At 51.2% G+C, this 21,291-nt stretch overlaps 1 protein-coding gene across 1 annotated transcript in view; it reads right to left on the reverse strand.

Annotated features, from left to right (window-relative positions):
• Positions 1–288: 288 nt before the first annotated feature.
• The window catches only part of LOC124026254 (ribosome biogenesis protein wdr12-like), a 30,297-nt gene continuing 9,294 nt past the window's right edge, over positions 289–21,291 (reverse strand). The window contains exons 5-13 of the mRNA XM_046339353.1: positions 16,682–16,797; positions 16,344–16,509; positions 15,979–16,034; positions 14,800–14,891; positions 13,046–13,186; positions 7,038–7,143; positions 3,255–3,387; positions 2,648–2,720; positions 289–447 (exon numbers count right to left, since the gene is read on the reverse strand). Of these exons, the coding sequence (XP_046195309.1) occupies positions 370–447; positions 2,648–2,720; positions 3,255–3,387; positions 7,038–7,143; positions 13,046–13,186; positions 14,800–14,891; positions 15,979–16,034; positions 16,344–16,509; positions 16,682–16,797 (961 nt within the window). The 3' untranslated portion in view covers positions 289–369. The remainder of the gene's footprint in view (positions 448–2,647; positions 2,721–3,254; positions 3,388–7,037; positions 7,144–13,045; positions 13,187–14,799; positions 14,892–15,978; positions 16,035–16,343; positions 16,510–16,681; positions 16,798–21,291) is intronic.

The raw sequence follows: 21,291 nt of genomic DNA on the forward strand, positions 1-21,291 counted from the left end.
CCAGGGTCTGTCTCCAGTCTGTCTCGACTACGCTCCAGGGTCTGTCTCGTCTACGCTCCAGGGTCTGTCTCCAGTCTGTCTCGTCTACGCTCCAGGGTCTGTCTCGTCTACGCTCCAGGGTCTGTCTCCAGTCTGTCTCGTCTACGCTCCAGGGTCTGTCTCGTCTACGCTCCAGGGTCTGTCTCCAGTCTGTCTCGACTACGCTCCAGGGTCTGTCTCCAGTCTGTCTCGACTACGCTCCAGGGTCTGTCTCGACTACGCTCCAGGGTCTGTCTCGTCTACGCTCCAGGGTCTGTCTCGTCTACGCTCCAGGGTCTGTCTCCAGTCTGTCTCGTCTACGCTCCAGGATCTGTCTCCTGTCTGTCTCGTCTACGCTCCAGCGTCTGTCTCGCAGGCTGTGTATCTGTATGTGTACAGCTTGTTGTCAGCTCCTCCACTCAACATCAACTGCAAGAGGAAGAGACAGAGGGAACACAAAACGTTGAACGGAATACAGGCTAGATGTGTGTTGTCTCTCCAGGTTAATACAGGCTAGATGTGTGTTGTTGTCTCTCCAGGTTAATACAGGCTAGATGTGTGTTGTCTCTCCAGGTTAATACAGGCTAGATGTGTGTTGTTGTCTCTCCAGGTTAATACAGGCTAGATGTGTGTTGTCTCTCCAGGTTAATACAGGCTAGATGTGTGTTGTCTCTCCAGGTTAATACAGGCTAGATGTACGTTGTTGTCTCTCCAGGTTAATACAGGCTAGATGTGTGTTGTTGTCTCTCCAGGTTAATACAGGCTAGATGTGTGTTGTTGTCTCTCCAGGTTAATACAGGCTAGATGTACGTTGTCTCTCCAGGTTAATACAGGCTAGATGTGTGTTGTTGTCTCTCCAGGTTAATACAGGCTAGATGTGTGTTGTCTCTCCAGGTTAATACAGGCTAGATGTGTGTTGTTGTCTCTCCAGGTTAATACAGGCTAGATGTGTGTTGTTGTCTCTCCAGGTTAATACAGGCTAGATGTGTGTTGTTGTCTCTCCAGGTTAATACAGGCTAGATGTACGTTGTTGTCTCTCCAGGTTAATACAGGCTAGATGTGTGTTGTTGTCTCTCCAGGTTAATACAGGCTAGATGTGTGTTGTTGTCTCTCCAGGTTAATACAGGCTAGATGTGTGTTGTTGTCTCTCCAGGTTAATACAGGCTAGATGTGTGTTGTCTCTCCAGGTTAATACAGGCTAGATGTACGTTGTTGTCTCTCCAGGTTAATACAGGCTAGATGTACGTTGTTGTCTCTCCAGGTTAATACAGGCTAGATGTGTGTTGTTGTCTCTCCAGGTTGTTAATACAGGCTAGATGTGTGTTGTTGTCTCTCCAGGTTGTTAATACAGGCTAGATGTGTGTTGTTGTCTCTCCAGGTTGTTAATACAGGCTAGATGTGTGTTGTCTCTCCAGGTTGTTAATACAGGCTAGATGTGTGTTGTCTCTCCAGGTTGTTAATACAGGCTAGATGTGTGTTGTCTCTCCAGGTTGTTAATACAGGCTAGATGTGTTGTTGTCTCTCCAGGTTGTTAATACAGGCTAGATGTGTGTTGTTGTCTCTCCAGGTTGTTAATACAGGCTAGATGTGTGTTGTTGTCTCTCCAGGTTGTTAATACAGGCTAGATGTGTGTTGTCTCTCCAGGTTAATACAGGCTAGATGTGTGTTGTTGTCTCTCCAGGTTAATACAGGCTAGATGTGTGTTGTTGTCTCTCCAGGTTAATACAGGTTAGATGTGTGTTGTTGTCTCTCCAGGTGGTTAATACAGGCTAGATGTGTGTTGTTGTCTCTCCAGGTTAATACAGGCTAGATGTGTGTTGTCTCTCCAGGTTGTTAATACAGGCTAGATGTGTGTTGTCTCTCCAGGTTAATACAGGTTAGATGTGTGTTGTCTCTCCAGGTTAATACAGGTTAGATGTGTGTCTCTCCAGGTTAATACAGGCTAGATGTGTGTTGTTGTCTCTCCAGGTTAATACAGGCTAGATGTGCGTTGTTGTCTCTCCAGGTTAATACAGTCTAGATGTGTGTTGTCTCTCCAGGTTAATACAGGCTAGATGTGTGTTGTCTCTCCAGGTTAATACAGGCTAGATGTGTGTTGTCTCTCCAGGTTGTTAATACAGGCTAGATGTGTGTTGTCTCTCCAGGTTGTTAATACAGGCTAGATGTGTGTTGTCTCTCCAGGTTGTTAATACAGGCTAGATGTGTGTTGTCTCTCCAGGTTAATACAGGCTAGATGTGTGTTGTCTCTCCAGGTTAATACAGGCTAGATGTGTGTTGTCTCTCCAGGTTAATACAGGCTAGATGTGTGTTGTCTCTCCAGGTTAATACAGGCTAGATGTGTGTTGTCTCTCCAGGTTAATACAGGCTAGATGTGTGTTGTCTCTCCAGGTTAATACAGGCTAGATGTGTGTTGTCTCTCCAGGTTAATACAGGTTAGATGTGTGTTGTCTCTCCAGGTTAATACAGGCTAGATGTGTGTTGTCTCTCCAGGTTAATACAGGCTAGATGCGTGTTGTCTCTCCAGGTTAATACAGGCTAGATGTGTGTTGTCTCTCCAGGTTAATACAGGTTAGATGTGTGCTGTTGTCTCTCCAGGTTAATACAGGCTAGATGTGTGCTGGTGTCTCACCCTGCTGTCAGTCCAGTCCACACAGAGCACCTTGTCTTCATGGGCAGACACATCATACAAAGGGGTCTTGCAGCTGGAATACAAAACATACTTTTGTAACACTAGATCCACCACCCCCCAGCCTCTAACCCCCACCACCCCCCAGCCTCTAACCCCACCACCCCCACCCCCAGCCTCTAACCCCCACCACCCCCAGCCTCTAGCCCCCACCACCCCCCAGCCTCCCACCACCCCCAGCCCCCCCCACCACCCCCAGCCTCTAACCCCCACCACCCCCCTCTAGCCTCTAACCCCCACCACCCCCCAGCCTCTAACCCCCACCACCCCCCCAGCCTCTAACCCCCCCAGCCTCTAGCCCCCACCACCCCCAGCCTAACCCCCACCACCCCCACCCCCAGCCTCTAACCCCTACCACCCCCAGCCTCTAACCCCTACCACCCCCAGCCTCTAACCCCTACCACCCCCAGCCTCTAACCCCTACCACCCCCAGCCTCTAACCCCTACCACCCCCAGCCTCTAACCCCTACCACCCCCAGCCTCTAACCCCTACCACCCCCAGCCTCTAACCCCTACCACCCCCAGCCTCTAACCCCTACAGCATACAGACCTCCTGGTGTCCCAGAGTTTGACCAGGTTGTCGAGGGAACCAGACACCAGTTGGTGCTCATGGGAAGGAGCCCACTTCACCGCTGTGACCCAGCCGCTGTGAGAGGTAAGAGACAGCAACACCAACGACCCGTCTACACAAACACAAACAGATTAATTCACACCTTATGGAACAGCGGGGACTGTGAAGAGAAACACACACACGATAACACACGCACACACACACACACTACACACTACACACACGCACACTACACACATACACTACACACATACACATGGGTGTTGTATGATGAATTGCTAAGTCCCTCTTTGCCATGCAAATTAACTGAATCCCCAAAACCCTTGTGGTCAATCAGGTGGACAAACAAAAACCCACAAATTCTGACAAACTCCAAGCATTGATTATGCAAGAATGGGCTGCCATCAATCAGGATGTGGCCCAGAAGTTAATTAACATCATGCCAGGGGGGATTGAATGGGCTGCCATCAGTCAGGATGTGGCCCAGAAGTTAATTAACATCATGCCAGGGGGGATTGAATGGGCTGCCATCAGTCAGGATGTGGCCCAGAAGTTAATTAACATCATGCCAGGGGGGATTGAATGGGCTGCCATCAGTCAGGATGTGGCCCAGAAGTTAATTAACATCATGCCAGGGGGGATTGAATGGGCTGCCATCAGTCAGGATGTGGCCCAGAAGTTAATTAACATCATGCCATCAGTCAGGATGTGTCCCAGAAGTTAATTGACAGCATGCCATCAGTCAGGATGTGGCCCAGAAGTTAATTGACAGCATGCCATCAGTCAGGATGTGGCCCAGAAGTTAATTGACAGCATGCCAGGGGAATTGAATGGGCTGCCATCAGTCAGGATGTGGCCCAGAAGTTAATTGACAGCATGCCAGGGGGGATTGAATGGGCTGCCATCAGTCAGGATGTGGCCCAGAAGTTAATTGACAGCATGCCAGGGGGGATTGAATGGGCTGCCATCAGTCAGGATGTGGCCCAGAAGTTAATTAACATCATGCCAGGGGGGATTGAATGGGCTGCCATCAGTCAGGATGTGGCCCAGAAGTTAATTAACATCATGCCAGGGGGGATTGAATGGGCTGCCATCAGTCAGGATGTGGCCCAGAAGTTAATTAACATCATGCCAGGGGGGATTGAATGGGCTGCCATCAGTCAGGATGTGGCCCAGAAGTTAATTAACATCATGCCAGGGGGGATTGAATGGGCTGCCATCAGTCAGGATGTGGCCCAGAAGTTAATTAACATCATGCCAGGGGGGATTGAATGGGCTGCCATCAGTCAGGATGTGGCCCAGAAGTTAATTAACATCATGCCATCAGTCAGGATGTGTCCCAGAAGTTAATTGACAGCATGCCATCAGTCAGGATGTGGCCCAGAAGTTAATTGACAGCATGCCATCAGTCAGGATGTGGCCCAGAAGTTAATTGACAGCATGCCATCAGTCAGGATGTGGCCCAGAAGTTAATTGACAGCATGCCATCAGTCAGGATGTGGCCCAGAAGTTAATTGACAGCATGCCAGGGGGAATTGAATGGGCTGCCATCAGTCAGGATGTGGCCCAGAAGTTAATTAACATCATGCCAGGGGGGATTGAATGGGCTGCCATCAGTCAGGATGTGGCCCAGAAGTTAATTGACAGCATGCCATCAGTCAGGATGTGGCCCAGAAGTTAATTGACAGTATGCCATCAGTCAGGATGTGGCCCAGAAGTTAATTGACAGCATGCCATCAGTCAGGATGTGTCCCAGAATTAATTGACAGCATGCCATCAGTCAGGATGTGGCCCAGAATTAATTGACAGCATGCCATCAGTCAGGATGTGGCCCAGAAGTTAATTGACAGCATGCCATCAGTCAGGATGTGGCCCAGAAGTTAATTGGCAGCATGCCATCAGTCAGGATGTGGCCCAGAAGTTAATTGACAGCATGCCATCAGTCAGGATGTGGCCCAGAAGTTAATTGACAGCATGCCATCAGTCAGGATGTGGCCCAGAAGTTAATTGGCAGCATGCCATCAGTCAGGATGTGGCCCAGAAGTTAATTGACAGCATGCCATCAGTCAGGATGTGGCCCAGAAGTTAATTGACAGCATGCCATCAGTCAGGATGTGGCCCAGAAGTTAATTGACAGCATGCCATCAGTCAGGATGTGGCCCAGAAGTTAATTGTCAGCATGCCATCAGTCAGGATGTGTCCCAGAAGTTAATTGTCAGCATGCCATCAGTCAGGATGTGGCCCAGAAGTTAATTGACAGTATGCCATCAGTCAGGATGTGGCCCAGAAGTTAATTGTCAGCATGCCATCAGTCAGGATGTGGCCCAGAAGTTAATTGTCAGCATGCCAGGGCGGATTGCAGAGGTCTTGAAAAAGAAGGGTCAACACTGCAAATATTGACTCTTTGCATCAACTTCATGTAATTGTCAATAAAAGCCTTCGACACTTATGAAATGCTTGTAATTATACTTCAGTATTCCATTCTAACATCTGACAAAAATATCTAGACACTGAGGCAGCAAACTTTGTGAAAATTAATATTTGTCATTCTCAAAACTTTTGGCCACAACTGTATTGTAGATATGTGGTAATAGAGTAGTGGTCTGAGGGAACACACTTAATGTATTGTAGAGTAGTGGTCTGAGGGAACACACTTAATGTATTGTAGATATGTGGTAATAGAGTAGTGGTCTGAGGGAACACACTTAATGTATTGTAGAGTAGTGGTCTGAGGGAACACACTTAATGTATTGTAGATATGTGGTAGTAGAGTAGTGGTCTGAGGGAACACACTTAATGTATTGTAGAGTAGTGGTCTGAGGGAACACACTTAATGTATTGTAGAGTAGTGGTCTGAGGGAACACACTTAATGTATTGTAGAGTAGTGGTCTGAGGGAACACACTTAATGTATTGTGAAAAGTGTTTTGAAATGTAATGTCAAGTAATATTTTAAAATGTATAAACTGCCTTAATGTTTCTGGACCCCAGGAAGAGTAGCTGCTGCAGGAACTAATGAGGATCCATAATAAACCCCAGGAAGAGTAGCTGCTGCCTTGGCATGAACTAATGGGATCCATAATAAACCCCAGGAAGAGTAGCTGCTGCCTTGGCATGAACTAATGGGGATCCATAATAAACCCCAGGAAGAGTAGCTGCTGCCTTGGCAGGAACTAATGGGGATCCATAATAAACCCCAGGAAGAGTAGCTGCTGCCTTGGCAGGAACTAATGGGGATCCATAATAAACCCCAGGAAGAGTAGCTGCTGCCTTGGTAGGAACTAATGGGGATCCATAATAAACCCAGGAAGAGTAGCTGTTGCCTTGGCAGGAACTAATGGGGATCCATAATAAACCCCAGGAAGAGTAGCTGCTGCCTTGACAGGAACTAATGGGGATCCATAATAAACCCCAGGAAGAGTAGCTGCTGCCTTGGCATGAACTAATGGGGATCCATAATAAACCCCAGGAAGAGTAGCTGCTGCCTTGGCAGGAACTAATGGGGATCCATAATAAACCCCAGGAAGAGTAGCTGCTGCCTTGGCATGAACTAATGGGGATCCATAATAAACCCCAGGAAGAGTAGCTGCTGCCTTGGCAGGAACTAATGGGGATCCATAATAAACCCCAGGAAGAGTAGCTGATGCCTTGGCAGGAAGTAATGGGGATCCATAATAAATACAAATACACTCACATAGAGATGTTGTAATGTACATTGGGAAGTGCACAGAGATATTTAAATGAAGTTAGATTTAGTTGTGACCTTTAGAGCGAGGGTCCCACAGCCTGACGTGTCTGTCAGTGCTGCCAGAGGCCAGGCGACGACACAGTGGAGAGTAGGAGATGTGGTTAAACACCTTACTGCCAGTCTATAGATACGAAGAGAAGATTAACCAATCAGTCATCAACTAAGAGGTTGTGAGGGGTGTGGTCTAGGGTTAGAGTCTCTCACCAGTGTGGTCTGGGGTTAGAGTCTCTCACCAGTGTGGTCTGGGGTTAGAGTCTCTCACCAGTGTGGTCTGGGGTTAGAGTCTCTCACCAGTGTGGTCTGGGGTTAGAGTCTCTCACCAGTGTGGTCTGGGGTTAGAGTCTCTCACCAGTGTGGTCTGGGGTTAGAGTCTCTCACCAGTGTGGTCTGGGGTTAGAGTCTCTCACCAGTGTGGTCTGGGGTTAGAGTCTCTCACCAGTGTGGTCTGGGGTTAGAGTCTCTCACCAGTGTGGTCTGGGGTTAGTGTCTCTCACCAGTGTGGTCTGGGGTTAGTGTCTCTCACCAGTGTGGTCTGGGGTTAGAGTCTCTCACCAGTGTGGTCTGGGGTTAGAGTCTCTCACCAGTGTGGTCTGGGGTTAGAGTCTCTCACCAGTGTGGTCTGGGGTTAGAGTCTCTCACCAGTGTGGTCTGGGGTTAGAGTCTCTCACCAGTGTGGTCTGGGGTTAGAGTCTCTCACCAGTGTGGTCTGGGGTTAGAGTCTCTCACCAGTGTGGTCTGGGGTTAGAGTCTCTCACCAGTGTGGTCTGGGGTTAGAGTCTCTCACCAGTGTGGTCTGGGGTTAGAGTCTCTCACCAGTGTGGTCTGGGGTTAGAGTCTCTCACCAGTGTGGTCTGGGGTTAGAGTCTCTCACCAGTGTGGTCTGGGGTTAGAGTCTCTCACCAGTGTGGTCTGGGGTTAGAGTCTCTCACCAGTGTGGTCTGGGGTTAGAGTCTCTCACCAGTGTGGTCTGGGGTTAGAGTCTCTCACCAGTGTGGTCTGGGGTTAGAGTCTCTCACCAGTGTGGTCTGGGGTTAGAGTCTCTCACCAGTGTGGTCTGGGGTTAGAGTCTCTCACCAGTGTGGTCTGGGGTGAGTCTCTCACCAGTGTGGTCTAGGGTGAGTCTCCCACCAGTGTGGTCTAGGGTGAGTCTCCCACCAGTGTGGTCTAGGGTGAGTCTCTCACCAGTGTGGTCTAGGGTGAGTCTCTCACCAGTGTGGTCTGGGGTTAGAGTCTCTCACCAGTGTGGTCTGGGGTTAGAGTCTCTCACCAGTGTGGTCTGGGGTTAGAGTCTCTCACCAGTGTGGTCTGGGGTTAGAGTCTCTCACCAGTGTGGTCTGGGGTTAGAGTCTCTCACCAGTGTGGTCTGGGGTTAGAGTCTCTCACCAGTGTGGTCTGGGGTTAGAGTCTCTCACCAGTGTGGTCTGGGGTTAGAGTCTCTCACCAGTGTGGTCTGGGGTTAGAGTCTCTCACCAGTGTGGTCTGGGGTTAGAGTCTCTCACCAGTGTGGTCTGGGGTTAGAGTCTCTCACCAGTGTGGTCTGGGGTTAGAGTCTCTCACCAGTGTGGTCTGGGGTTAGAGTCTCTCACCAGTGTGGTCTGGGGTTAGAGTCTCTCACCAGTGTGGTCTGGGGTTAGAGTCTCTCACCAGTGTGGTCTGGGGTTAGAGTCTCTCACCAGTGTGGTCTGGGGTTAGAGTCTCTCACCAGTGTGGTCTGGGGTTAGAGTCTCTCACCAGTGTGGTCTGGGGTTAGAGTCTCTCACCAGTGTGGTCTGGGGTTAGAGTCTCTCACCAGTGTGGTCTGGGGTTAGAGTCTCTCACCAGTGTGGTCTGGGGTTAGAGTCTCTCACCAGTGTGGTCTGGGGTTAGAGTCTCTCACCAGTGTGGTCTGGGGTGAGTCTCTCACCAGTGTGGTCTAGGGAGTCTCTCACCAGTGTGGTCTAGGGAGAGTCTCTCACCAGTGTGGTCTAGGGTGAGTCTCTCACCAGTGTGGTCTAGGGTGAGTCTCTCACCAGTGTGGTCTAGGGTGAGTCTCTCACCAGTGTGGTCTAGGGTGAGTCTCTCACCAGTGTGGTCTGGGGTTAGAGTCTCTCACCAGTGTGGTCTGGGGTTAGAGTCTCTCACCAGTGTGGTCTGGGGTTAGAGTCTCTCACCAGTGTGGTCTGGGGTTAGAGTCTCTCACCAGTGTGGTCTGGGGTTAGAGTCTCTCACCAGTGTGGTCTGGGGTTAGAGTCTCTCACCAGTGTGGTCTGGGGTTAGAGTCTCTCACCAGTGTGGTCTGGGGTTAGAGTCTCTCACCAGTGTGGTCTGGGGTTAGAGTCTCTCACCAGTGTGGTCTGGGGTTAGAGTCTCTCACCAGTGTGGTCTGGGGTTAGAGTCTCTCACCAGTGTGGTCTGGGGTTAGAGTCTCTCACCAGTGTGGTCTGGGGTTAGAGTCTCTCACCAGTGTGGTCTGGGGTTAGAGTCTCTCACCAGTGTGGTCTGGGGTTAGAGTCTCTCACCAGTGTGGTCTGGGGTTAGAGTCTCTCACCAGTGTGGTCTGGGGTTAGAGTCTCTCACCAGTGTGGTCTGGGGTTAGAGTCTCTCACCAGTGTGGTCTGGGGTTAGAGTCTCTCACCAGTGTGGTCTGGGGTTAGAGTCTCTCACCAGTGTGGTCTGGGGTTAGAGTCTCTCACCAGTGTGGTCTGGGGTTAGAGTCTCTCACCAGTGTGGTCTGGGGTTAGAGTCTCTCACCAGTGTGGTCTGGGGTTAGAGTCTCTCACCAGTGTGGTCTGGGGTTAGAGTCTCTCACCAGTGTGGTCTGGGGTTAGAGTCTCTCACCAGTGTGGTCTGGGGTTAGAGTCTCTCACCAGTGTGGTCTGGGGTTAGAGTCTCTCACCAGTGTGGTCTGGGGTTAGAGTCTCTCACCAGTGTGGTCTGGGGTTAGAGTCTCTCACCAGTGTGGTCTGGGGTTAGAGTCTCTCACCAGTGTGGTCTGGGGTTAGAGTCTCTCACCAGTGTGGTCTGGGGTTAGAGTCTCTCACCAGTGTGGTCTGGGGTTAGAGACTCTCACCAGTGTGGTCTGGGGTTAGAGTCTCTCACCAGTGTGGTCTGGGGTTAGAGTCTCTCACCAGTGTGGTCTGGGGTTAGAGTCTCTCACCAGTGTGGTCTGGGGTTAGAGTCTCTCACCAGTGTGGTCTGGGGTTAGAGTCTCTCACCAGTGTGGTCTGGGGTTAGAGTCTCTCACCAGTGTGGTCTGGGGTTAGAGTCTCTCACCAGTGTGGTCTGGGGTTAGAGTCTCTCACCAGTGTGGTCTGGGGTTAGAGTCTCTCACCAGTGTGGTCTGGGGTTAGAGTCTCTCACCAGTGTGGTCTGGGGTGAGTCTCTCACCAGTGTGGTCTGGGGTGAGTCTCTCACCAGTGTGGTCTGGGGTGAGTCTCTCACCAGTGTGGTCTAGGGTGAGTCTCTCACCAGTGTGGTCTAGGGTGAGTCTCTCACCAGTGTGGTCTAGGGTGAGTCTCTCACCAGTGTGGTCTGGGGTTAGAGTCTCTCACCAGTGTGGTCTAGGGTGAGTCTCTCACCAGTGTGGTCTGGGGTGAGTCTCTCACCAGTGTGGTCTAGGGTGAGTCTCTCACCAGTGTGGTCTAGGGGAGTCTCTCACCAGTGTGGTCTAGGTGAGTCTCTCACCAGTGTGGTCTAGGGTGAGTCTCTCACCAGTGTGGTCTAGGGTGAGTCTCTCACCAGTGTCTGGGTCTGGGGTTAGGGTTAGAGTCTCTCACCAGTGTGGTCTGGGGTTAGAGACTCTCACCAGTGTGGTCTGGGGTTAGAGACTCTCACCAGTGTGGTCTGGGGTTAGAGTCTCTCACCAGTGTGGTCTGGGGTTAGAGTCTCTCACCAGTGTGGTCTGGGGTTAGAGTCTCTCACCAGTGTGGTCTGGGGTTAGAGTCTCTCACCAGTGTGGTCTGGGGTTAGAGTCTCTCACCAGTGTGGTCTGGGGTTAGAGTCTCTCACCAGTGTGGTCTGGGGTTAGAGTCTCTCACCAGTGTGGTCTGGGGTTAGAGTCTCTCACCAGTGTGGTCTGGGGTTAGAGTCTCTCACCAGTGTGGTCTGGGGTTAGAGTCTCTCACCAGTGTGGTCTGGGGTTAGAGTCTCTCACCAGTGTGGTCTGGGGTTAGAGTCTCTCACCAGTGTGGTCTGGGGTTAGAGTCTCTCACCAGTGTGGTCTAGGGGTGAGTCTCTCACCAGTGTGGTCTAGGGTGAGTCTCTCACCAGTGTGGTCTAGGGTGAGTCTCTCACCAGTGTGGTCTAGGGTGAGTCTCTCACCAGTGTGGTCTAGGGTGAGTCTCTCACCAGTGTGGTCTAGGGTGAGTCTCTCACCAGTGTGGTCTAGGGTGAGTCTCTCACCAGTGTGGTCTGGGGTGAGTCTCTCACCAGTGTGGTCTGGGGTTAGAGTCTCTCACCAGTGTGGTCTGGGGTTAGAGTCTCTCACCAGTGTGGTCTGGGGTTAGAGTCTCTCACCAGTGTGGTCTGGGGTTAGAGTCTCTCACCAGTGTGGTCTGGGGTTAGAGTCTCTCACCAGTGTGGTCTGGGGTTAGAGTCTCTCACCAGTGTGGTCTGGGGTTAGAGTCTCTCACCAGTGTGGTCTGGGGTTAGAGTCTCTCACCAGTGTGGTCTGGGGTTAGAGTCTCTCACCAGTGTGGTCTGGGGTTAGAGTCTCTCACCAGTGTGGTCTGGGGTTAGAGTCTCTCACCAGTGTGGTCTGGGGTTAGAGTCTCTCACCAGTGTGGTCTGGGGTTAGAGTCTCTCACCAGTGTGGTCTGGGGTTAGAGTCTCTCACCAGTGTGGTCTGGGGTGAGTCTCTCACCAGTGTGGTCTGGGGTGAGTCTCTCACCAGTGTGGTCTAGGGTGAGTCTCTCACCAGTGTGGTCTAGGGTGAGTCTCTCACCAGTGTGGTCTAGGGTGAGTCTCTCACCAGTGTGGTCTAGGGTGAGTCTCTCACCAGTGTGGTCTAGGGTGAGTCTCTCACCAGTGTGGTCTAGGGTGAGTCTCTCACCAGTGTGGTCTAGGGTGAGTCTCTCACCAGTGTGGTCTAGGGTGAGTCTCTCACCAGTGTGGTCTAGGGTGAGTCTCTCACCAGTGTGGTCTAGGGTGAGTCTCTCACCAGTGTGGTCTAGGGTGAGTCTCTCACCAGTGTGGTCTAGGGTGAGTCTCTCACCAGTGTGGTCTAGGGTGAGTCTCTCACCAGTGTGGTCTAGGGTGAGTCTCTCACCAGTGTGGTCTAGGGTGAGTCTCTCACCAGTGTGGTCTAGGGTGAGTCTCTCACCAGTGTGGTCTAGGGTGAGTCTCTCACCAGTGTGGTCTAGGGTGAGTCTCTCACCAGTGTGGTCTAGGGTGAGTCTCTCACCAGTGTGGTCTAGGTGAGTCTCTCACCAGTGTGGTCTAGGGTGAGTCTCTCACCAGTGTGGTCTAGGGTGAGTCTCTCACCAGTGTGGTCTAGGGTGAGTCTCTCACCAGTGTGGTCTAGGGTGAGTCTCTCACCAGTGTGGTCTAGGGTGAGTCTCTCACCAGTGTGGTCTAGGGTGAGTCTCTCACCAGTGTGGTCTAGGGTGAGTCTCTCACCAGTGTGGTCTAGGGTGAGTCTCTCACCAGTGTGGTCTAGGTGAGTCTCTCACCAGTGTGGTCTAGGGTGAGTCTCTCACCAGTGTGGTCTAGGTGAGTCTCTCACCAGTGTGGTCTAGGGTGAGTCTCTCACCAGTGTGGTCTAGGGTGAGTCTCACCAGTGTGGTCTAGGGTGAGTCTCTCACCAGTGTGGTCTAGGGTGAGTCTCTCACCAGTGTGGTCTAGGGTGAGTCTCTCACCAGTGTGGTCTAGGGTGAGTCTCTCACCAGTGTGGTCTAGGGTGAGTCTCTCACCAGTGTGGTCTAGGGTGAGTCTCTCACCAGTGTGGTCTAGGGTGAGTCTCTCACCAGTGTGGTCTAGGGTGAGTCTCTCACCAGTGTGGTCTAGGGTGAGTCTCTCACCAGTGTGGTCTAGGGTGAGTCTCTCACCAGTGTGGTCTTCACGCTTCCGGTCTCGGCATCCCAGAGGCGGATGGTGTGGTCCCAGGATGCACTGCAGATCTCCTCACTGTCCAACCAGAGGACAGACGACACCGCCTCGTTGTGACCAGACAATGTCATGAGGGGTGTCTAGAAGAGGAAGATTTTATGCGTTTTATTTAACCAGGTAGGCTAATTGAGAACAAGTTCTCATTTACAACTGCGACCTGGCCAAGATAAAGCAATGCAGTTCGACACAAACAACAGAGTTACACATGGAGTAAAACAAACACACAGTCAATAATACAGTAGAAAACATCTATATACAGGGTGTGCAAATGAGGTAAAATAAGAGAGGTAAGGCAATACATAGGCCATAGTGGTGAAGTAATTACAATATGGCAATTAAACACTGGAGTGATTGATGTCCGAAGATGAATGAGCTAGTAGAGACACTGGGGTGCAAAGGAGCCAGATAAATACATACAGTATGGGGATGAGGTAGTTGGGTGGGCTATTTACAGATGGGCTATGTACAGGTGCAGTGATCTGTGAGCTGCTCTGACAGCTGGTGCTTAATGTTAGTGAGGGAGATATGAGTCTCCAGCTTCAGTGATTTTTGCAGTTAGTTCCAGTCATTGGCAGCAGAGAACTGGAAGGAAAGACGACCAAAGGAGGAATTGGCTTTGGGGGTGACCAGTGAGATATACCTGCTGGAGCGTGTGCTATGGGTGGGTGCTGCTATGGTGACCAGTGAGCTGAGATAAGGCGGGGCTTTACCTAGCAGAGACTTATAGATGACCTGGAGCCATTGGGTTTGGCGACGAATATGAAGTGAGGGCCAGCCAAAGAGAGCGTACAGGTCGCAGTGGTGGGCAGTATATGGGGCTTTGGTGACAAAACGGATGGCAATGTGATAGACTGCATCCAATTTGTTGAGTGTTAGAGGCTATTTTGTAAATGATGGTGGGTAGTATATGGGGCTTTGGTTAAGATGATTAATACTATGATACACTACTGATCAACTGGAGCCCTGGGAGCCCCTAACCCTGGATAATACCATGAGGGGCTGCTCTCCTCACCCTGGTCAGTCTGATAGGGTTAGTCTGGGTTAGTCTGCTCTCCTCACCCTGGTCAGTCTGATAGGGTTAGTCTGGGTTAGTCTGCTCTCCTCACCCTGGTCAGTCTGGGTTAGTCAGGGTTAGTCTGTTCTCCTCACCCTGGTCAGTCTGATAGGGTTAGTCTGGGTTAGTCTGTTCTCCTCACCCTGGTCAGTCTGATAGGGTTAGTCTGCTCTCCTCACCCTGGTCAGTCTGATAGGGTTAGTCTGCTCTCCTCACCCTGGTCAGTCTGATAGGGTTAGTGAGGGTTAGTCTGCTCTCCTCACCCTGGTCAGTCTGATAGGGTTAGTCAGGGTTAGTCTGCTCTCCTCACCCTGGTCAGTCTGATAGGGTTAGTCTGGGTTAGTCTGTTCTCCTCACCCTGGTCAGTCTGATAGGGTTAGTCTGGGTTAGTCTGCTCTCCTCACCCTGGTCAGTCTGATAGGGTTAGTCAGGGTTCGTCTGCTCTCCTCACCCTGGTCAGTCTGATAGGGTTAGTCTGGGTTAGTCTGTTCTCCTCACCCTGGTCAGTCTGATAGGGTTAGACTGGGTTAGTCTGCTCTCCTCACCCTGGTCAGTCTGATAGGGTTAGTGAGGGTTAGTCTGCTCTCCTCACCCTGGTCAGTCTGATAGGGTTAGTCTGGGTTAGTCTGCTCTCCTCACCCTGGTCAGTCCGAGCTGTTCAGTCTTCTGTTTCTTTCTGGGTCTGCTGGGAGGCTCCTCTACTATCTCCTCCTCCTCCTCCTCTGTGGCCACTGGCAGGACAACAGAACAGTCAGCAGGGAGAGAGAGATACATAGTTAACATGGATACTATATATACATGGAGCTGTGAACCAATCTAACTCCATTATCATCCCAGACAACCCAGAGTCCAATAGGACTGTACCAGACAACCCAGAGTCCAATAGGACTGTACCAGACAACCCAGAGTCCAATAGGACTGTACCAGACAACCCAGAGTCCAATAGGACTGTACCAGACAACCCAGAGTCCAATAGGACTGTACCAGACAACCCAGAGTCCAATAGGACTGTACCAGACAACCCAGTGTCCAATAGGACTGTACCAGACAACCCAGTGTCCAATAGGACTGTACCAGACAACCCAGTGTCCAATAGGACTGTACCAGACAACCCAGAGTCCAATAGGACTGTACCAGACAACCCAGTGTCCAGTCCAATAGGACTGTACCAGACAACCCAGAGTCCAATAGGACTGTACCAGACAACCCAGAGTCCACTGTAACCAGACAACCCAGAGTCCAATAGGACTGTACCAGACAACCCAGAGTCCAATAGGACTGTACCAGACAACCCAGAGTCCAATAGGACTGTACCAGACAACCCAGAGTCCAATAGGACTGTACCAGACAACCCAGTGTCCAATAGGACTGTACCAGACATCCCAGAGTCCAATAGGACTGTACCAGACATCCCAGAGTCCAATAGGACTGTACCAGACATCCCAGAGTCCAATAGGACTGTACCAGACAACCCAGAGTCCAATAGGACTGTACCAGACAACCCAGAGTCCAATAGGACTGTACCAGACAACCCAGAGTCCAATAGGACTGTACCAGACATCCCAGAGTCCAATAGGACTGTACCAGACAACCCAGAGTCCAATAGGACTGTACCAGACAACCCAGAGTCCAATAGGACTGTACCAGACAACCCAGAGTCCAATAGGACTGTACCAGACATCCCAGAGTCCAATAGGACTGTACCAGACATCCAGAGTCCAGTAGGACTGTACCAGACATCTCAGAGTCCAGTAGGACTGTACCAGACAACCCAGAGTCCAATAGGACTGTACCAGACAACCCAGAGTCCAATAGTACCTGCTGACCAGATCTTCAGCATCTTGTCCCAGGAACCAGAGTCTAGGACTGTAGAACTGAGAGTCCAATGGACTGACAAAAAGAGTCCACATCTAGAGTCCAGTAGTTGCTGAGCAGTGATGGACTGACCAGACAACCCAGAGTCAATATCCCCCCAGATCTTCTCCTCCCAGGAACCACTGTCTTCTCCTCCCATGTCTTCTCCTCCCATGTCTTCTCCTCCCATGTCTCCTCCCCCCATGTCTCCTCCCCCATGTCTCCTCCCCCCATGTCTCCTCCCCCCATGTCTCCTCCCCCATGTCTCCTCCCCCCGTCTTCTCCTCCCATGTCTCCTCCCCCCATGTCCCCCCTCCTTCTCCTCCTACCCCCCTGTCACCTTGGTGCGTGTGGGATCCGTGGCGATAGTGTCAACACTCCCAGCGTGTCCACGGCAACAGTGTCTAGCTTTCAGCTTGTTCCTCTCAGAGTTCCACTCCCACAGCAGAATGGTTTGGTCCAGAGAGGCCGTGAGCAGCAGGGAGGTCAGGCCATCTAGACAAACATAGGGGTGTCAGGATGAGACGATCAAGACCAACGTTCCCCAACAGGCGGCCCTCAGGCTGAATTTGGCCCGCGGGTGATTTTATTTGGCCCCCCATGTTTTAAAAACAACAACTGTAAAAACTCCAACTCAGCTCCAAGTGACCCAGACCCTCCCCCTCACCTCTCCTGACCCAGGCCACGTCCTTCACCACGTCCGTGTGTCCGGCCACCGTCATCACAGCCTTGCCCTCCAGAGACCAGATCCTGGCCGTCTTATCATAGGAACCCGTCAGGATCCTGGAGCAGACATCATTAACAGGGTATCTGGGTTAGGGCCTCTGCCATTCAGAGTCTGGGTTAGGGTCTCTGTCATTCAGAGTCTGGGTTAGGGTCTCTGCCATTCAGAGTCTGGGTTAGGGTCTCTGGGTTAGGGTCTCTGTCATTCAGAGTCTGGGTTAGGGTCTCTGGGTTAGGGTCTCTGCCATTCAGAGTCTGGGTCTCTGCCATTCAGAGTCTGGACTAGGGTCTCTGGTTAGGGTCTCTGCATTCAGAGTCTGGGTTAGTCTCTGGGTTAGGGTCTCTGCCATTCAGAGTCTGGGTTAGGGTCTGTCATTCAGAGTCTGGGTTAGGGTCTCTGGGTTAGGGTCTCTGCCATTCAGAGTCTGGGTTAGGGTCTCTGGGTTAGGGTCACTGTCATTCAGAGTCTAGGTTAGGGTCTCTGGGTTAGGGTCTCTGGGTTAGGGTCTCTGTCATTCAGAGTCTGGGTTAGGGTCTCTGGGTTAGGGTCTCTGCCATTCAGAGTCTGGGTTAGGGTCTCTGTCATTCAGAGTCTGGGTTAGGGTCTCTGTCATTCAGAGTCTGGGTTAGGGTCTCTGCCATTCAGAGTCTGGGTTAGGGTCTCTGGGTTAGGGTCTCTGCCATTCAGAGTCTGGGTTAGGGTCTCTGGGTTAGGGTCTCTGTCATTCAGAGTCTAGGTTAGGGTCTCTGTCATTCAGAGTCTGGGTTAGGGTCTCTGGGTTAGGGTCTCTGTCATTCAGAGTCTGGGTTAGGGTCTCTGTCATTCAGAGTCTGGGTTAGGGTCTCTGGGTTAGGGTCTCTGTCATTCAGAGTCTAGGTTAGGGTCTCTGTCATTCAGAGTCTGGGTTAGGGTCTCTGGGTTAGGGTCTCTGTCATTCAGAGTCTGGGTTAGGGTCTCTGTCATTCCCCCAGTCTCTGGGTTAGGTCAGTCTGGGTTAGGGTCTCTGGGTTAGGGTCTCTGCCATTCAGAGTCTAGGTTAGGGTCTCTGTCATTCAGAGTCTGGGTTAGGGTCTCTGGGTTAGGGTCTCTTACCATTCAGAGTCTGGGTTAGGGTCTCTCTTAGGGTCTCTGTCATTCAGAGTCTGGTTAGGGTCTCTGACCATTCAGTCTGGGTTAGGGTCTCTGGGTTAGGGTCTCTGCCATTCAGAGTCTAGGTTAGGGTCTCTGTCATTCAGAGTCTGGGTTAGGGTCTCTGGGTTAGGGTCTCTGTCATTCAGAGTCTGGGTTAGGGTCTCTGTCATTCAGAGTCTGGGTTAGGGTCTCTGTCATTCAGAGTCTGGGTTAGGGTCTCTGCCATTCAGAGTCTGGGTTAGGGTCTCTGGGTTAGGGTCTCTGCCATTCAGAGTCTGGGTTAGGGTCTCTGCCATTCAGAGTCTGGGTTAGGGTCTCTGCCATTCAGAGTCTGGGTTAGGGTCTCTGGGTTAGGGTCTCATTCAGAGTCTGGGTTAGGGTCTCTGCCATTCAGAGTCTGGGTTAGGGTCTCTGCCATTCAGAGTCTGGGTTAGGGTCTCTGGGTTAGGGTCTCTGGGTTAGGGTCTCTGCCATTCAGAGTCTGGGTTAGGGTCTCTGCCATTCAGAGTCTGGGTTAGGGTCTCTGGGTTAGGGTCTCTGTCATTCAGAGTCTGGGTTAGGGTCTCTACCATTCAGAGTCTGGGTTAGAGTCTGGGTTAGGGTCTCTGGGTTAGGGTCTCTGCCATTCAGAGTCTGGGTTAGGGTCTCTGGGTTAGGGTCTCTGCCATTCAGAGTCTGGGTTAGGGTCTCTGGGTTAGGGTCTCTGTCATTCAGAGTCTGGGTTAGGGTCTCTGCCATTCAGAGTCTGGGTTAGGGTCTCTGGGGGGTTAGGGTCTCTGGGTCTGGGTTAGGGTCTCTGGGTTAGGGTCTCTGTCCATTCAGAGTCTGGGTTAGGGTCTCTGCCATTCAGAGTCTGGGTTAGGGTCTCTGGGTTAGGGTCTCTGGGTTAGGGTCTCTTACCATTCAGTCTGGGTTATTCTTACCATTCAGTCTGGGTTAGACGTCATGCCTCTTACCATTCAGTCTGGGTTAGACGTCTCCTCTTACCATTCAGTCTGGGTTAGACGTCATGCCTCTTACCATTCAGTCTGGGTTAGACGTCATTCTTACCATTCAGTCTGGGTTAGGGTCTCTGCCTCTTACCATTCAGTCTGGGTTAGGGTCTCTGGGTTTCAGGGTCTCTGACCATTCAGAGTCTGGGTTAGGGTCATGCCTCTTACCATTCAGAGTCTGGGTTAGGGTCTCTGCCATTCAGAGTCTGGGTTAGACGCTCATGCCTCTTACCATTCAGTCTGGGTTTCAGGTCTCTTCAGAGTCCATTCAGAGTCTGGGTTAGGGTCTCTGGGTTAGGGTCTCTGCCATTCAGAGTCTGGGTTAGGGTCTCTGCCATTCAGAGTCTGGGTTAGGGTCTTACCATTCAGGTTAGGGTCTCTGTCATTCAGAGTCTGGGTTAGGGTCTCTACCATTCAGAGTCTGGGTTAGGGTCTCTGGGTTAGGGTCTCTGCCATTCAGAGTCTGGGTTAGGGTCTCTGGGTTAGGGTCTCTGCCATTCAGAGTCTGGGTTAGGGTCTCTGGGTTAGGGTCTCTGCCATTCAGAGTCTGGGTTAGGGTCTCTGCCATTCAGAGTCTGGGTTAGGGTCTCTGCCATTCAGAGTCTGGGGTAGGGTCTCCATTCAGGGTCTGGGTTAGGGTCTCTGGGTTAGGGTCTCTACCATTCAGAGTCTGGGTTAGGGTCTCTACCATTCAGAGTCTGGGTTAGGGTCTCTCGGTTAGGGTCTCTGGGTTAGGGTCTCTTACCATTCAGTCTGGGTTAGACGTCATGCCTCTTACCATTCAGTCTGGGTTAGACGTCATGCCTCTTACCATTCAGTCTGGGTTAGACGTCATGCCTCTTACCATTCAGTCTGGGTTAGACGTCATGCCTCTTACCATTCAGTCTGGGTTAGACGTCATGCCTCTTACCATTCAGTCTGGGTTAGACGTCATGCCTCTTACCATTCAGAGTCTGGGTTGCCTCTTAGACATCATTAGCCTCTTACCATTCAGTCTGGGTTAGACGTCATGCCTCTTACCATTCAGTCTGGGTTAGACGTCATGCCTCTTACCATTCAGTCTGGGTTAGACGTCATGCCTCTTACCATTCAGTCTGGGTTAGACGTCATGCCTCTTACCATTCAGTCTGGGTTAGACGTCATGCCTCTTACCATTCAGAGTCTGGGTTAGACGTCATGCCTCTTACCATTCAGAGTCTGGGTTAGACGTCATGCCTCTTACCATTCAGAGTCTGGGTTAGACGTCATGCCTCTTACCATTCAGAGTCTGGGTTAGACGTCATGCCTCTTACCATTCAGAGTCTGGGTTAGACGTCATGCCTCTTACCATTCAGAGTCTGGGTTAGACGTCATGCCTCTTACCATTCAGTCTGGGTTAGACGTCATGCCTCTTACCATTCAGAGTCTGGGTTAGACGTCATGCCTCTTACCATTCAGTCTGGGTTAGACGTCATGCCTCTTACCATTCAGTCTGGGTTAGACGTCATGCCTCTTACCATTCAGTCTGGGTTAGACGTCATGCCTCTTACCATTCAGAGTCTGGGTTAGACGTCATGCCTCTTACCATTCAGTCTGGGTTAGACGTCATGCCTCTTACCATTCAGTCTGGGTTAGACGTCATGCCTCTTACCATTCAGTCTGGGTTAGACGTCATGCCTCTTACCATTCAGTCTGGGTTAGACGTCATGCCTCTTACCATTCAGAGTCTGGGTTAGACGTCATGCCTCTTACCATTCAGAGTCTGGGTTAGACGTCATGCCTCTTACCATTCAGAGTCTGGGTTAGACGTCATGCCTCTTACCATTCAGTCTGGGTTAGACGTCATGCCTCTTACCATTCAGTCTGGGTTAGACGGTCTGGGTTAGACGTCATGCCTCTTACCATTCAGTCTGGGTTAGACGTCATGCCTCTTACCATTCAGTCTGGGTTAGACGTCATGCCTCTTACCATTCAGTCTGGGTTAGACGTCATGCCTCTTACCATTCAGAGTCTGGGTTAGACGTCATGCCTCTTACCATTCAGTCTGGGTTAGACGTCATGCCTCTTACCATTCAGAGTCTGGGTTAGACGTCATGCCTCTTACCATTCAGAGTCTGGGTTAGACGTCATGCCTCTTACCATTCAGTCTGGGTTAGACGTCATGCCTCTTACCATTCAGTCTGGGTTAGACGTCATGCCTCTTACCATTCAGTCTGGGTTAGACGTCATGCCTCTTACCATTCAGTCTGGGTTAGACGTCATGCCTCTTACCATTCAGAGTCTGGGTTAGACGTCATGCCTCTTACCATTCAGTCTGGGTTAGACGTCATGCCTCTTACCATTCAGTCTGGGTTAGACGTCATGCCTCTTACCATTCAGAGTCTGGGTTAGACGTCATGCCTCTTACCATTCAGAGTCTGGGTTAGACGTCATGCCTCTTACCATTCAGAG

Source organism: Oncorhynchus gorbuscha, unplaced genomic scaffold (genome assembly GCF_021184085.1).
Source record: "Oncorhynchus gorbuscha isolate QuinsamMale2020 ecotype Even-year unplaced genomic scaffold, OgorEven_v1.0 Un_scaffold_2670, whole genome shotgun sequence".
Lineage (NCBI taxonomy): Eukaryota > Metazoa > Chordata > Actinopteri > Salmoniformes > Salmonidae > Oncorhynchus > Oncorhynchus gorbuscha.